The 18,182-nt window shown below is 37.2% G+C and overlaps 1 protein-coding gene across 1 annotated transcript in view; it reads left to right on the top strand.

The window, feature by feature from the left end:
• SLC15A5 (solute carrier family 15 member 5) overlaps positions 1-18,182 on the top strand; it is a gene marked incomplete at its 5' end in the record, with an annotated part of 83,608 nt that overhangs the window by 45,148 nt on the left and 20,278 nt on the right. The window contains 2 exon segments of the mRNA XM_014834193.2: positions 1,789-1,977; positions 12,142-12,273. Coding sequence (XP_014689679.2) covers positions 1,789-1,977; positions 12,142-12,273 — 321 coding nt within the window.

Raw genomic sequence — 18,182 nt, 5'->3', positions numbered from 1 at the left:
AATTGTAATCATTTCACTTGTGTCTAATATCTTCAATGATTCCATTATCTTCAGAGTTCTTTCCAAATTCCTTAAAAATATATTAAATACCTCTCATGACCCCAATCTATCTTCTCCAGTGATTCCCAAATAGCTTGAGGTTCTCACCATTCTGAAAATTTGTCCGACATTTTCACAACTCTGTGCTCTTGTTCATGCCATTTGTGCTGCCCTCACCTCTTCATATTGAAATACTTCTTTCTTTAAAGCATAAAATGCTTTCTCTCACCTCTCCAACTATAAATAAGTTCTTCTTCCTACATCCCCCAATAGAATGTAAGTCTGCAAAGACTGAGAACAGATATTTTTCATCTTATATCCCCAGCTGCACCTAGCATATTGCCTTGAATATAGCAGGAACAGAGTAAGTATTAAATGGAGTTGACAAATTATCTCTCTTTCTGATGAGCCTGTAATGTTCCAAGTCATCTAGACAAATGTAATTATGTGATGAATTTGATCTTAAACGTAGTTAATATTGAAATTCATATTTTTTCTGTGAGCTGTTTACAGAAACAAAATTTCTACTTCACTATGGATGGGCCTTTATGGAATTTAATTTAAAGTAGTAATAAATTTTAAAAACTCCTCAAATTTTCAACTGCTATTCAAATTTCCTCACTTTTTTACACCTTCTATTCCTTGGGGAATAAGCAAACAGCAGACTTTCTGGATACATTTAAATGCTGAGATATAATCAAAAAATTTACCTACCAGTTTCTCTATCAACCAAAACAAACACTAAGCTATTTAAACATTAGGTTGATTTTTCTGAATTGAAAGGTTTGCCTTATCTGAAATTTTATGCAAGTTAGCAAAATGTGACCATCTCTAAATTTCAAGTAAATTCCATCAGGCTAAAGTTTGCCTCTGCTCTAATGATCGGATTAAGTCCAATAATATGAAAGAGAAATTGAGAATAGGAATGGTTGCAGTAGATATAAACTATTAAAACAACTGTAACAAAATCCCTACTCATTTTCAACCAAAATTTCCTAGACAATTCCTTAAAAGTAAAAGAAAGAGAAAAGCTGGACCACTATCTGAATAATTGCTTCCATTTGTACTCTTAACCTAGCTAATCTACCTTAAAAAATTCTTTTTCCTAAACAAAAGTTTCTAGTCTTTGATTCTTTAATAGCTGCTTTACTTTTTCTGCGAAGATTGGAAAAATGTCAAAAAACTGAGGACTGATAATGCATACAGGTTATTTCAAAACCACTTTTTAAAGAATAATTAAAACTTATGAAGAGATCATTTTATTTTAAATTTCCCCCAAATCGTTTTTGACTCATATACCTAAAAAAGTTATCAAGAATGATATATCTTATCTGGGGATAAAAGTTCAAAACCATTGCTTTATCTTCAACAATAACTGCTTCTAATTGCTACCAGGAAAACTTATAATAATACCAGTACATTATATTATTTAAATTTCATAGCCACTCAGCAAAGTAAGCATCGTTAACCCCACCTCAGAGCTGAGGAAAGTGATAATGACATTAAATAACTTGCCTGGAGCTGTGTAACTAGTAAGTCAGGAAATAGTCAAAGCAGCCCTTTCAAGAGATCAGAGCCTAAGCACAGGATGGTCATACAACACAGTTAACTGGCAGCTGGATATCCCTAGGGCAAAAAAAAGTTGAGGAAACACTCCCTAGTGTCAATGTATAAGAAATAGTATGACCTGTTACGCTTATTTCTAGCTTTGTTTTTAATTTTTTTTTCTTTTGCATTCTTCTCCTTCAGTTGCTGGAAATCTTTCAGCTGCATTGTCTGTGATGATAGCTGGCTTCTTGCAAATACACAGAAAACACTTCCCTCAAGTGGAACAGCTACTTTCAGGCAAAGTTTTCACCGTTTCCTCCATGCCCTGTTTCCACCTGATTCTTCAGTACATTTTACTTGGAGTGGCTGAAACATTGGTCAGCCCTGCCTGTGAGTAACAATTTTGTCATCTAATATTAGAACGTATTGGGCCTTTACACAGAACATACCACCTCAATGGGAACATTCAAGTGATTGGCAATCTACTTACTCCCTGGAGATTTCCCAAAATGCTTCAGCTTCATTTTAAAAAAATTGCCTAATTTCTCTTCATTCTTCTGCCACATACAGAACAACTATTAATTCTGCCTAAATACGGACAGAATGAAAGATTAACCTGGTTAAGGGAAGTAACCATTTGTTCATATACACTACAGGAGGCAAGACCTCTGCTAAAACCTAGAAGACAACTCCAACATAGATGAAAACTCTCATCTTCTCTCCTACGTTCTCTCTTCCCACCTCCCTCCCTCTCACTCATAGGTAAACTCACATGTACACTCCCTCCAAAAATAAATTTAATGTACTTTGAGAGTGTATAAACACGTAAATGAAATGAAATTTTCAGCCAATTTTCCAGATAACTCAATGTCTTTAAATTAAACTACACTACATTGTGTGCTCACTAGTGTTTCATAAGACAGCTTCAAAATAACTTTACCAAATATCAAATATTTTCTGGATTATCTAGATTGCTTATATTAATTAAAGTAGCTACTTTAAAATTCATCAAAATTTTTCCGTGACTTTTTGCAATACAGTAATGTGTGTGTGTGTATCAGTATAATCTATTACATCTTCTATTTCTACCTTCCTTATATTTCCCTGCACTGGGAGCCCTGAGTGTAACTCAAGCTCTAATTACACTTTACCAAGATTATTTTTATAACTTCCTAACTACCTCCAATATCTCCCTCATTCTGTCTACTGAGCACACAACCTTTAGAGTAATCATCCTAAATGACAACTATAATCTTTTCACTTGTATCTAAAATCTTAAATTATTCTATTATCTTCACGGTTATTTCCAAATTCCTGAAATATATATATTTAATAAAGATATATGTACATATATATATATACATATATAATACCAAAGTAAATCACAGAAAAAAGTCAAAATAAAATTAATAAAGTTTGTGTAACTATAGTCATATATGTATGTGTTAGACTTGTTTTTTTAATCATTTTAAATCACTTCATTCCTTATATTTTGCATAATTAAATTATTTTTTGAGATTCTAAGATGTGTTTCGCGAAGTGTATCACTGTTTAACACTGTAAGGAATAGAAAAGAAGTATAAAAGAATGCGACTACACAAACATTTGTGACTTCCATAATGTTGTTTCCAGAAAATTGTTAGAAGTAGTCAGCCAAAATTTTCTGGGCTAGATGTGAAGAAAGGTAATGAGTGAGGGTGATGAATGAATACAGCCAGGAACTTCCTGGCCAGCTTAGCAATAGTGGTTCAGAATACAAAAGTCAGAGAGTTACTCACAACTGCAGACTGTTAAATAGGCAGATCATGTAATGTAAATCACTGAGTCCAACCCTCCTTGATTTACCCATCAAGAAGCTGAAGTCCAATGAAGTCGATTGACTTACTCACTATATACATCATGGGGTAAGGACCAGAAGACTCTGTTTTGATTTCCAGCTTTGTCACTTACTACCTGTGTGATCTGAGAATTCATTTAACCTCTAAGTTTCACTTTTCTCATCTTTCAAATGAAAATAATTATAATTCTTCCCTATATCACAGCATCAGTGTAAGAATCAACGGAAATGGGAGACTACTTCTTGAGAATCAACTGACATCAAATGTGAAAGCGTGTTTTGAACTGTAAAATCAAGAATTACTCCTCTGGGAGGCCGTGCAGCATAGTGGTTAATATCCATGGTCTTAAAGTCAGACAGATGTGAGTTCAAACTCAGTTCTGCCACAGACAAGCTATGTGAACTTGGGAAAATTATTGTGCATTTCTGAGCCTTTCTTGTCAACTATAAAATGGGGAAGAGTTGTTGTATGGACTAAATGTAATATTTTATGTAAAGGAAAAAGCAGATTGTCTAATATAGAGAGAGCACTCAATAATGAGCAGGTATAATGTGTGCTGTTGTTATTATTTCTATCATCTTTCACATGAATTAACAGTACCAGACTCAGGGCTCAAGCACAGATGTCCTGCTCACAGCTTTTTCGACCACACTTGCCACAACCTAAACACCAGGACACCTGGTAGTGTGGGCAGAATAAGTCATCCTCGATCCCGTTTTCCCCTTACTTCTCACCTTCAATCCAGAAGCAAATCTAATCAATACTCTGAAATGTAATCTCAATCTGGTCGTGTCTCACCATCTCCTTTGTGGTCCACCTCATCTATGTCACCATTGCCTCTACCTCCAATTCTATGAGGGCCTCCTAACTTGTCTCCCTGCTTCCTTTCCTGCCCCCTGAGTCTATTCTTTTCAAAACAGCTATCATGCTCTTCCCAAAATGTAAGTCCTATTCCCCTGCTTAAAATTACATAATAAGATTTTGGAGACAAATTCCTTTAATGGTAACTAAGACTCCACGTGATTTGGCCTCTGTGTACTGCTCCAACTACATTTTGTAACATTCTTTCCCTTGAACATTTCACTAGAAATGTGATGATCTTCATCTTGTGTTTTTAAGCTGTCAAATTTATCTCTGCCCCATGGGCTTTGTACTTGCTTTTCTCTGTCCAGAATCCCCTTTCCTCTGTTTTCAAGTGGCTGGCTTCTCATTATTGAGTTTTCTCAAAGACTGTCTCTTCAGAGAAGCCTCCTTGGTCATCCTATTACTTTCCAGTTCATAGCCCTATTCTATTTTTTTAATAACACTTGTCAGAATCTGAAATTATCTTATTTATATGTGTATGTTTACTGCCTGCCTCTCGCTATGAGAATGTATAGTCTTGAAGTCAAGATTCTTATCCTTTTTGCTCATCTGTGTGTTCTTCTATGTTCCTCCTTCCTGAAAAGTGAATGTACAGGGTAGGTGACCAATAAATATATTTTGATTGAATAAACAAATGAACAAATGACCTTTACAGCTATTTCTATGCAAGCACAATAAAAATAAATTATTCAAATTACTGACAATATCTTACAGTGATGGCATTGAGGAAGGAAGGACAGTGGATCACTCCCCAGATTTCATTGGAAATTTTTTACCTTACCAAGTCACGTCATACTTTGGAGATGATCTACAAGAAAAAAAAAAAACATAGAAAACTTTTCAAATTATGTCTTAATTATAAAAACGTGTACCCCAGCTATATCATAACCTGTGTTTATTTATTCAAAAAATGCTGTGTGGGTGTCTACAATGTGCCTTATTCTGCTCTAGGAGCTTAAGACACCTCAGTAAGAAAAAAAAAAAAAAGAGAGGCAAATTTATGCCATTTTAGAACTCACGTTCTATCAAGGGAGAGAGATAATAAACAACAAATGTAATAAATAATTAAATGATAGAACATGCTAGAAGGTGATGAGTGCTATAAAAAAAGAAAAGATGGAGCAGGATAAGGGAGATCAGGAATGCCAAGCATAGGAGGGAGCACGTTGCAGCATTAAGAGACTGGTTAGGAGAGAAGTCACTCACTCAATGAGAAGTGACATTTGAACAAAGACTTGAAAGAGTTAAGGGAGTCAGACACATGGATATCTGAAAAGAACATCATGGCTGGCAGAGGAATCAGTAAATGCAAAGATGGGAGTGTGCCTGGCAAGAAAGTGCAAGGGGGTCTTGTGCGGTTGGTAGATAGTGAGGAAGGAAGATATGAGTAAGAGATGAGTCAGGGTGGCCATTGTAAAGACTCTAACTTGGGCTCTGAATGAAATGGGAAAAGGAGTGACATAATATTACTTCCGGTTTTAAAGAACCCCTCTCTCTACTGTGGAGACTCTACCATAGTGAGAAAAAGGATAGATGAATTGAGACAGTAATCCAGGGAAGACAAATATTTCCAACCAGGGAGGCAGTAGTATAGGTTGTGAGAAGTGATCAAAGTTTAGTTATATTTTGAAGACAGAACAATAGGGTATGAGAGAAAGAGAGCAGTTAAGAATGCCATCAAAGTTTATGACCTGAGAAACTGGAAGAATGGAGATGCCATCTAACTAGAGATAAAAGGCTACAGGTGAAGCAAGCTTTGGGGAGAATAGTAAGAGTTTATTTTTGAACATGTTGAAACTGAGATGTCAAATAAAGATATCAAATAGGCAATTAGATATCGAAGTCTGGAATTTGTTAATGAGATACGGGATAGATGCAAATTTCAGAGTCATAAGTTTATCAGTGGTATTTAAAGTGATAGAACTTGTTGAGATCATCAAGGTAGTGGTGTGGACAAAGAGCCAGTGTAGAAGAGAAGAGGATTCAAGAACTGAGTCCTGAAGCACTCCATCATTAAGACATCAAGAAAAAAAGATAAATCCAAAAGGAGATAGAAAAGAAGTGACTAATGAGAAAAGGAGAAAACCAAGAAAGCAATACCTTAGAAGTCAAATGACAAGAAAGTATCAAGCAGGAGAGAGTGATGAACTGTGCCAAATGCTGCTGATAGATCAAATAAGATGAGGACTGAGAATTGACAATTGGATTAAGCCATGGTTAGCTGTGATTTCGACAAGAGCTTTTTCATGTGGGGCAAGGGACTGCACAAAACCTGATTGGAATAAGTTTAAGGGATAAAGGGAAGAGAAAAATTGGAGCAGTAGCTAACAAAGGAATGGGGTTAAGAGAAGGTTTTTTATTTGTGTTTCTTCGTTTTTAAAGAAGGAAAAATAATAGCATAATATAGTATGTTAGTGAGAATGATTCAAGAGAGAGAGAAAATTGATGGCATCAGGGAGGGGAGAATACTGGAGGGAGAGGGATTGAGATCTGATTTACAAGTTGGGGGTTTGGCTTTAGATAGTGGCAAGGCTGGTTCATCAATAGTAACAGTTTGGAAGGCAGAGTATGTAGGTGCAGAAAATTATGATGCATAAATATGGTGTGGAGATTCTGTGGAAATTCTCTTCGATTTTTTCAGTGAGGTAGGAAGCCAGACCATGAGCTCTGAGTAAGAGTGGAAGAGTCATTTGGGGGATTTGAAGAGAGAAGAGAGATATAAAATTGTTGTCTACAATAATGGGAGAGTGAATGAACTAGGGAGATATAAACTGTTGCCAAAGAGCATCAGGAGGCTGTTTAAGGTTTGTGGGCAGGAATTCAAAATGAGCTGGTCTACCAAAAAAAAAAAAACACATAGCATTGGAGATTGGACTGGTGGTTACCATTGGGGAAGGGAGGGGAGGGCAAAAGGGGTGATTAGGGTCACATGTGAGGGGATGCACTATAGTGTTCGGGTCGTGAACATGATGTAATGTATACAGAATTCGAAATATGATGTACATCCGAAAAAAATAAAAATTAAAAAAAAAGAAAAAAAAAAGAATGATTAGGGAAAATCACTCAGGAGAATGAAGAAAGATAATGAAGGAAAGATAAGACAATAGAACAAAAAGATTGAAAGAAAAAGCAATGATCTTTTTCCTTTTGAGTACCTTGTACCTGATAAAAAGAAGCCATGACTTCTGGCTTCTCCTCTGCTTTAATTTAATAATATTTCTTCCTCTTAATTTAAATATTATCATCTTTCATATCAAACTCTAAGCAGTTACAGCATCTAAATAATCTGGAAGTTTGACAATCCCAATTTTTAAGAGTTTAAAATATAACTTATGATCAGGTAAAAAAAAAAAATGAGCTGGTCTACATGGTTGTGTGTTTTTTTCCAGCCACATTAAGCTGCATGGATACAGAAGCAGAGATGGCAGACAGTGAATTGTTTTGCTAATCATGGTCCAGAAAGCAAAAGACTGGCAAAGGAGTGAGGGGATGTGAAAGAATATGATTATAATAATTAACCATGGAACTTAACTTGGGTAAAAAGAGTAGAGGCGACATGAAGGGTGTGAGAGAGGTGAAAAATAATGCAAGGGGCAATGGAGTGGAGCTCCAGGAGGAGTACAAGCATTTTTGTTGTTGAGTAGTAGTAAACTGGGAAGACAGAAGGCGGTTGTCAGAGGGGGAAGCACAAAATGAAGACGATGAAGTGGATGCAGTTATTGGTCTAGGGCATGGGTTGGCAAACTTTTTCTGAAAAACGTCAGATAGTGAATAGTTAGGTTTTGCACACCAGACAATCTCTGTTACTGCCCAACTCTGTCATTCATAGACAATACAAAATAAATAAGCGCTCATAGACAATACAAAATGAATGAGTGTGGCTGTGTTCCAATAAAACCTTATTTATAAATAGGTAGCAGGCTGGACCTTACCTGACCATCATTCATCAACCTCTGGTCTGGGGTACAATGTTCAGGGTGTGACCATGAGTGTGAGTGACCAAGGTAGAGTGGAGGACAAGGATGTTGGAGAGGAGGTTAAGGAACTGAGAAACCAAGCTTTGGGAGGATGGAAGGTTAGAAGGATGATCTATATGTATGTTAAAATTGCCAAGACTTAAGGCAGGAATAGAACTGGAGATTGTGACCACGAGAAAGGAGCTAATGACTTCGAATAACAGAGGAAAATGTCCTAGAGATTGGCAGACCACAGCACAAAAGAGAAGTATTAGGGGATATAACGAGATGACATGAGATTCAAAGCTGAAGCTTTTTAGAGATGAGGAAGAAAAAATGATCTGAAAGTGGTAATAAGATAAAGTTCTATTTTCTGGTACTGTGGCACTTCTCCACATGTTTAAAATAAATTTGCACCAAACACAATACACGTATTTAAGCTGATTAAGAACAATTGGAGTAAAAGAAATTTCCAGCAATGAGTCCCCAGTACCAGGTGCCTCAGGAAGGTGGTTATGGCCCTATAGTTTGTAGATGCCACATATGCTGTGATGGGCATCTTTGCAAACACTAACCAGCCACTACCTGGAGGCACATTACAGCTCTGGTTGGCAAGACCAGCTTACACATATCCTTCCAATGTTTTGTACAGTGTCCTTATAGTAAAATGAGAATTTTAGAATAGTGGCAGACTTGTTGATAATATCTATACTATAATGTGCTACAAGAAGTATCATGGAGCCTAAAAAATCAAGTTGATGATCAATAAAGTCGAAAAAGATTAGAACCTGCATGTAGATGCCTGAAAATGGAGATTCGACGACTTGAAAAGCTGTCCTATAAAAGGGGACCAGAGGCTTTCAAAACGACTAAAATGACACCAAAGAGAGATTAACCAGCAGGCAGAGAGCTGGCAAAGTGTGTTCATGAATTATATACTGCACCAGAAGTTCTAGCAAGAGAAAAGCATAGGATTAATAATTAACTAGCAGAGTAATAATGGGCTTGTACAGTCTGCTTTTTCTCAGTGAAAGAAATCGGCCTACTTAGACTTTCTGCCCATTGTTTGTCTCCTCGTTTTTATAGAGAGAAAAGTTCATCAGCCAAATCCTTTTTGCAACTGTGAATTATTTCTTCCAAAAGCCTCTTCAGCAGTTCCCTCACACTTTCCTTCGAATCTTCCTGAAAAAACTTGTGAGCTTGTCCCCAGGATGCTCTGGTGATTTGCACTGCACAAGAGAGCTGTGGTACCCACGGCCCCTTGCCACCAATAATGTGAAGGCCTTCTCCACAGTTTTTCATCTATCACCATCATTATCTTCATCTCCAATAATTATTTGTGGAATTAGGTACCTGTTTAGCACTGCCCTCAGTAATGGGCATATCTCTGCTCTCTGCCCTCCCAGAGTTTAAGATCCAGGAAACACATTCCGATATCTTTTCCCATCCTCAGCCCCAGCACTCAGCACCTTTCTTGGAGCACAGATAGGGGCTCCTTTAAAAGTTCATTGGGGGCCAACCCTGTGGCATAGTGGTTAAGTTTGCACACTATGCTTTAGCAGCCTGGGTTCACAGGTTCAGATCCCGGTGCAGACCTAGCACTGCTCATCAAGCCACACTGTGGTGGCATCCCACATAAAATAGAGGAAGATTGCTACAGATGTGAGCTCAGCAGCAATCTTTCTCAAGCAAAAAGAGGAAGATTGGCAATAGATGTTAGCTCAGGGGCAATCTTCCTCACCAAAAAAAAAAAAAAAGTTCATTGGCTAATAAATAAAAATACGTGGACGACACACAGAAAGAAAACAGAAATGCTAAATCAATGCAGGAAGGAATATTAATACATTTACATCATGTATTAGTAAGTTCATTTGTTTTTTTTTTTGTGAGGAAGATTCACCCTGACATCCTTTGCCAGTCTTCCTCTTTTTTTTTTGTTTGGGGAAGATTAGCCCTGAGCTAACATCTGTGCCAGTCTTCCTCTACTTTGTATGTGGGATGCTGCCACAGCATGGCGGACGAGTAGAGTAGGTCTGCACCAAGGATCTGAACCTGCGAACCCAGGCTGCCAAATCCGAGTGCATGGAACTTTAACCACTGAGCCATGGGGCTGGCCCACAGTAAGTTCATTTAAAAGTGCTGGACAAATGCAGGGTTTCACTGGGGTAAAGTCACGTAGACCAGGAGTGAAAATTTCCTGAGACAGAAGAGAGGAGAGAATAAGATCTCTTTCTTCTTGTAGAGAAGGAAACTAAAGGTTTAGTGGTTACAGTATATTGGTTTTCTATCACCACTTTTCTTTTTTAAATGAGCTTTAATGTTTATGTATGATGTCTCATTGTAGGAAAATTTGCAACATACAAAAGAGTAAGGAGAAGAAAAGTTAAAAATCCAATAATTCAACCACTCAAAGCTAAAACTGTTCATATTATTTAATGTATTTCTTTACAATTTTTTGCCACACATATACAAAAGAGAGACAGTATTATAAGAAACTCCTGTATGTCCATGTTCCAGCGTCAATAATTTTCAACTCATAGCCAAACTTGGCCTAGTGTTTAGGGCCTCTACCCTCATTCACATACTGTCTTCCTCCTTGTTGCATAATTTTGAAGCAAATCTCAGCTGTTGTATTATAATGAATATTTTAAATATTCTGCAGGTATCCCTAAGATTGCCTCTCTCTCTTTTTTTTTTTTTTTTTTTTTTGCTGAGGAAGATTTGCCCTGAGCTAACATCTGTGCTAATCTTCCTCTATTTTATATGTGAGCTGCCACAGCAAGGCCACCAACAAGTGGTGTAGGTCTGCACTTGGGAACTGAACCCTGGCCATGGAAGCAGAGCATACCAAACTTAACCACTAGGCCACAGGGCCAGGCCCCAATATTGCCATATTTTATATAGTTATGTTAATATGGTATGTACAAAATCACATATACTTATTTTCATCTATTTTTAATATCAAAAAAATTATTTTTAATTGGAATTTAAAAAAAATTTACCTCCTTGATTTTCTTTCAGTTTCTTGCCACCGTCATTACTATTACACCAACAATGATTTAGGGAAAAAGAGATAACCATTTTGGAGACCCAATGCTTAAGCTATTGTCTCTCTTTAGGTACCCTCTCCTTCAATGGGATCATTTAAGTGAACATAAAGATATAAAGGGCTTTACATGGTGCCTGGCACAAGTAGGGGCTATTTGATTGGTGAGATCAATGTTGTTAAAAATAGCTCACCTTTATTCAGTCCCTACAAGTCAGCATTGTAATAAGCACTTTGCATATATCACAGCAGGTAAGAGTCCCAGGCCCTCCACAGGTGAGTACTGGTATTATGCCCATTTTATAGAGAAGGACAATGAGGCTTGGGAAGTTTAAATAACTTGCATAACGTCACAGAGGTAGTAAGTGGTTGACCTGGCATTTTAGCACCATCTTGTCGAACTCCAGAGTCCAGGCTCTTAACCTCTATGCTAATTTTAAATGACAAATTCAAGTTTTTCATAGAGAACCTAATCATTTGCACAGAATCACAGTGTCAGAGAGTTACTGATAAATTGTCGTGACATTATGTAGTACAAGACTCATCTCAGACCAGAGTTCATCAGAAATATTCAGATTGTGGTGAAATTTGTGTGAGTGTAATGAGACACTTAAGCACCAAGTAATCAAATTTTCCTTATAGCTGTACAAGAGTATATTTTCCTATATTTTATTCCTTGTAGACACCTGTAAATTATAAGATCATAATATATCTTACTGTAGTAACTTTAACAAAGTCCAACCCAAATTTTGACTGCATCAATAAACTTTCTTTGAAGTATAATCAGCACTAATTTGAATAAAAGTATTTTAGAGAAAATGTTCTAAATTCTGACCCCTTTTTCTCTCAGTCTCTGTAATATCATACAGATTGGTTCCAAATACCGTCAGAGGACCCTCTATGAATTTTTTGACACTGTTCAATGGATTCGCTTGTTTCACAGTGACACTGCTGGTGGGGTTGGTATAGCTCATCTCAGAAGGTAAAAACAGGTTCATGGTATGCTCATGTATATATTGATTTGATGACTAGAGAAAACCTTAAGACAGGGGCTTTGCCAGTGTAGTCTTTTTTTTAATTGATCCACTTTTGCAATTAAGATAGAATTAAGATAGGAAATAGACTCTTGCTGTATTCATTAATTTCTGGGAATTGTTTTTTCTTTTGATAGGAGGAGGTAATTACAGAATGTCACTTCTCATGAAACTCTGTCTGCTGTCTTTTTTTAGCGTTTTTTAAAGCAAACAGGTCATTATATGCTTATTAGGTCTTTCAACGAGGCCATATTCAATAATGCCTCAGTGCTGGCATAGATAATCCTCAGAAACAGAAAGTCCTGTGTAAATACGGGAGGATGGAGTATCTGGATGACCTTTTTTCCTTGTAATTTGCCAGGAGTCTCGTCTATGGCACCAAAGAGAAATTGTGAGTTGAATAACAAATGATCTTGGAAAATTTTCCGCATGGAGAATTTGGTCAGGACAAAGAACCAATCTGAAAAATTCACATGCAAACATAAAAAGTATTGCTCTTACATGTGATGGTGGAAAAATCAGACAAGATGACTATAATGATTAGCTGTCACAATGACATGTCTTTGGCTGTATTTTAAATCCACAGACTTTTTCCTTTATTTGTTCTAAAATGTTAATATAGCTTAAATTTTTAAGAATTTCCTTTTGTTTATTTTATGAAAAATGTCACAAACTTATTCTTCTTTCCTTGCAAAAATACTTATAGTGGTGTACTTAAAATAATGTGAAGAAAGTATTGGTTTGTGTTCTGTCACAAGAAAATTTAATTTACCTACTTGCAAACTATGGAATAATTAGTGTCTATGAGTAAGAAACTCCTTTTAACACTAGGTCTCCATACAAAAAATATTTGTCGAGGATGGACTCTGTTCCAGGCACCATACTGGGCAGCGGGGATACCATGGCAAGCAAAATAAACATTTCCAAATCCTCACAAAATTTCCAGAAATGTAGGGAAGCAAGAAAATTAAGAGCGATAAATTCAGTGATAGGTATACTAGAGTTCTAGGAAACAAATTTACAATCCTTGATTCATTGTTAACAAGATCAAACCTGTCCTTTTCTTAGTTGACTGAGAAAGTTAAGGAAAAGCACGCACTGAATACTTACTAAGCGTCAGGCTCCGCGCTCCACGGAATTATGTGAGATGTGGTTCCACTTCTTAAAGGGCTCAAATCTAAACTGTCATAACTAAATGTGTGAACTGCAGGAAGTCTAGTGATTTGATTCTTTGTATGTAAGCAAGGGACAAAGCACTGGTATTAGGATTTTATAAGATAATCTAGAAAAGTCTTACCTATGTCTCGACCTAAAACATTTTAGGTGTTGAACATGTGTTTCTTCACGTTACTCAATGAAGATGTTCCTGAAAATTTGCTAAAAACATAAATTCCTATAATCAAACCACATTTGACATATTCTAGAAGAACTGGAAAGTCAAATATTACTACCAGTTTACCTTTTATGTACATCTAAATTTTTCATATGCCTGCTTAAGCAACTTACCCAGACTTAAGGCAAACTTCACAGATTTTCTCCTCAAGACTGTACTCACTCTAGACATCAGCCACAAGTTTAGAGGTGTATAGGGCTGCCATCACTTCTGATAAGCTGGCTATAAATTAGGAGGTCTCCACGAACTCCCTCAGGTTTGATAGTTTGCTAAAATGACTCACAGAACTCAGGAAAGCACAACACTTATGATTCGAGCTTTATTGTAGCAAAAGAATACAAATCAGAGTGAGCCAAAGGGAGAAATGCATAGAACAAGGTCTGGGAGGATCCAAAAGTGAAACCTCGTTCACCCTCAGTGATGTAGAACCCAACTGGTACATCAGTGTGTGACAGTTGCCAACCAGGGAAACTCACCTGAGTTTCATTGTCCAGAGTTTTTATTGAGGCTTTCTTATGTAGGCAGAATTGATTGAGCCCTTGGCCATGTGGTTGAACTCAATCTCCAGCCTCCCTTCCCTCCCAGAGGTTCGACTGATATCATGTAGCTCAAAGCCCCAATCCTTTAACCAGATGGTTGGTCTTCCTGGCTGGCCAGCCCCCATTCTGAGCCGTCTGTTTAGCATAAACTATCAGGTGGGGTTGAGAGACCCACCATGGATAATAAAGACACTCCAATCACTCAGGAAATTCATTGAGTTTAGAGTTTACCTCCCTGGAACCAGAGATAAAGGTCAGGCAAATTCCTTATTACACACAATTACTCTTGCAAATACATTTCAACGAAAACCTAGATTTTTATTGAAAATCGGCATAGTATGGTAGGAGCTGTTGCAGACATTTTTGCACTTATAACAACAATCTTTAAAGGTAATATTATTATCCTTATTTTTAAAATGTAACAAGGCAGAAAAAAGAAGTGAAGTGCCCCAGTCATCACAACTAGTATCTGACAGAGATCTGACCTTCTTAGCATTCTGAAACCAATGCCAACATGGATTTCAATACACTAAACAGCTATTAGAAGTCACCCAACGTAAGGGTTTTTTAAATGACATTTGTTACTTCTGCAATGCAACCTTCTTGGATGCAGGTCTGCATGTAGATATTATTCACAATAGTCTAGATATGGTCAAAGATAGATAAACAAAAGTTTATGTAATTTTGGCAGAGTTTGGTGCCCATAAAAGGAGGTTTACCAAGAACACATTGTGAGGACATCTTAGCAATATGGGATGTGGGGTGGGACACTCTCTAAACTTGTATTCAAGAGAAAGTCATTTAAATTATCACTAATTAATTTAATTTATACCTTCTTTTAAGGCTTTTTTTCTGTTTATAATAATCCTTCATTGCATCAAATCCCAATAAGTTAGAATCTTATAATTGGATGTTACCTTGGAGGTCATCTAGTCTACCACTGTACCCAAAACTAGAAGATGTAGTATCATCTTCTAGTGCCCAGAAAAATTCTCAACTTTGAGACATAATCTGAGTCTGCTCATCTGTTGATAACTATGATTACCGACTAAGTCTAGTTTTCTATCCACATAGCAACTCTTCAAATATTTGATAAACATTCAGAGAAATAATATAGTACAATATTAAGACTGCATATTCTGTAGTAGTCTAGGTAGTCTAGCTATGTGTCCTCAGTTTCTATGGTCAATAACAACAATAAATAATTCATCATGTTGTTGTGAGAATTAAGTAATTAATGTACACAGTAAGTGCTCAATAAAGGTAGCTATTAAGATCCCCTTCTTTTTTTTGACTGAGGAAGATCAGCCCTGAGCTAATATCTGTTGCCAATTCTCCTCTTTCTTTGGTTGAGGAAGATTAGCCCTGAGCTAACATCTGTTGCCAATCCTCCTCTTTTTTTGGTTGAGGAAGATTAGCCCTGAGCTCACATCTGTGCCAATCTTCTTCCACTTTATTTGTGGGTTACCACCACAGCATAGCTGATGAGTGGTGCAGGTCCACACCCAGGATCCAAACCCAGGCCACAGAAGTGGAGTTCTCTGAACCCAGCCAGTACTCCACAGGGCTGGCCCCTATCACCTTCTAACTTATAGACAAATCACTCCAATTTTTTAATATTACATGATTCCCTGATTTTTCACTATCAAAACGCCTCCATCCATTAAACAAACAACAATTTGTCAGTATCTTTCTTAAAATATGGTTTCCAGAATCAAACACAATACTCAAGATGGGTACAACCAGAATAGATCTTACTTTTAGCCACCTCGTCTCTCCGTCTCTCTCTCTCTCTCTCTCAATTTCTTTGTCTCTCTGAACCCCAACAGAGATTGTGTAGACTTTTTCAGTAGCTGCATGATTCTTATGGTCAGTTAAAACCTGGGGCTTTTTTAATTTTTAGCAGTTCTTCTCAGCTCAGCTCTACTCATTTTATCACAATTTTTTTTCCTAATTAAATGCGAGACTTTATCTTTATCTTTAATAAATGTTAATCCATCATCCTAAATAACAGACGTTTTTGAAACGTGATTCCATCATCCAGTGAATTACTAACCTTTACTAGCTTTTTTTCATCTGCAAACTTAGTAAGCAAGTTCTTAGACTTCTTCCAGGTAACTAATAAATTGTTGTAGTGAACAGGACCAAAAATAAAGCCTTATGGAAAGTCCCTAGAGATCAGACTGCAAGTTAATGACCATCAAAATATCCTCCCCTTTTGGATGTAATCAGCTCCCACTTCACCTAATTTCTATCATGCAGCCCACGCACTTCTCCGTCATTCCTTGAATGACATCATAGAAGACTTTGTCATATGTTTTTCTGGGAGTAGGAATATCTATGTTCATGACAGTCCCTTTAGCCATCACACTCATCAAGAAAGGAAATGAAGGGGCCGGCCTGGTGGTATAGTGGTTAGGTTTGCACACTCTACTTCGGCTGCCCCAGGGTTTGTGGGTTCGGATAGTGGGTGTGTGCACACACATTGCTCATCACACCTTGCTGGGGTGGCATCCCACATATAGGGTAGAGGAAGATTGGCACAAATGTTAGCTTAGAGTCAATCTTCCTCACTAAAAAAAAAGAAAAGGAAAGGAAAGGAAGGGAAGTTCATTTAGGTTATTTGGTTCCAGTGACCCTATACTGGCTTATAGTGACTAATTAGGGCCCCTAAAAGACAGTAATCCTTTCACTACATGCATGACTTTGGGTAGGTCATCATCTCCCTAAGACTGTTTGCTCTTGTTTAAAAAAGAGAATGGTGTGCTTCACTTTTCTCAGAGACGATGAGAGGATAAAATTAAATAAGGTATTTAAACAAGTTAATGCCAGGGACTATTTTAAACATTAGTTAAAAACAAGATCAGTATTTAGCCAAACAACCAGATTGATTTTTTTGACAGAACAACCATGATGAAACCAACCCTGTCTGTCTAGGCATCCCACGTGCCTCTGCATTCCATCTAGCATAGAGGATATTTTAAACCTTGAAGGACTCACATCAGCCGAGCATGTGTGTGTGTGTGAGTGTGTGCGAGTGTTAGAGAATGATGGGAAAGGATGATCAGCTATCACAGTCTCCCAGTCTCCAAGCCACATTAGTCATTTTTAGCACCACGATGGAGAATGGTGTGAATGTGGTAAATTCAAAAGACTTCTCAAAAGTTGACTGTGCAGACAGATAACTGTTAGAGTGACATTTTCAGTACAAGCGAGAAAACTGATCCTTCTGGGATCTCTAACTCTGAGTGCTTTAGAGGAGAAGATACAAGACTAAACCCATCCTCCTACACTAATCATTTCAGGAATAGTTTAGCTAAAAGTAGCAATGCTAATGTAAGGGAGTGAAGAAGTCAGTCAAACTGCTTATTTCGACTATATCCCATTAGCACCCAGATCAATTTTCTCACACTCATGATTCAAGCTTACCTTTTGACAAAAATAACAAAATAGAATTCAGTGAAAAATGACATCTTTGTTATGGACGTGCAGGTGATTAAAAGATCGAAAACAAAACATCTAAGAGAAAAAAGATAATTGGGCAGGATCAAGAGGTCATGGTATACATCTTCTGGGCCCTGCGAGTCCTTAGTCCTCAGATTTCAGGAAAGCAGCAAAGAATCTAGCTGTTTAATTCCAATCAAGATCATTTTAGATTAAAAATGTGATCTTTTAAAATTCTCATTTAAATATCTGTGACTGTTGAGGCCACTGACAGCCACGTCAGCATGAATCACCGAGTCACTCTTGTAACAGGAATTTGCAGTTACAGAAAACTTGAAAGAAGAAAATATTTATGCATCTGGAAAGCTATTCAAGTGGATTTCATGGGCCCATGCCTATTTTCTAAGAGATGTATTTCTTCAAACTCAGCACAATGCCTCAGGTTCAACTTCATAGGGGTTTTGAGATGACAGATTTGTAG

Source organism: Equus asinus, chromosome 22 (genome assembly GCF_041296235.1).
Source record: "Equus asinus isolate D_3611 breed Donkey chromosome 22, EquAss-T2T_v2, whole genome shotgun sequence".
Classification (NCBI taxonomy): Eukaryota; Metazoa; Chordata; class Mammalia; order Perissodactyla; family Equidae; genus Equus; species Equus asinus.
This window is presented reverse-complemented; position numbering and strand designations above follow the sequence as displayed.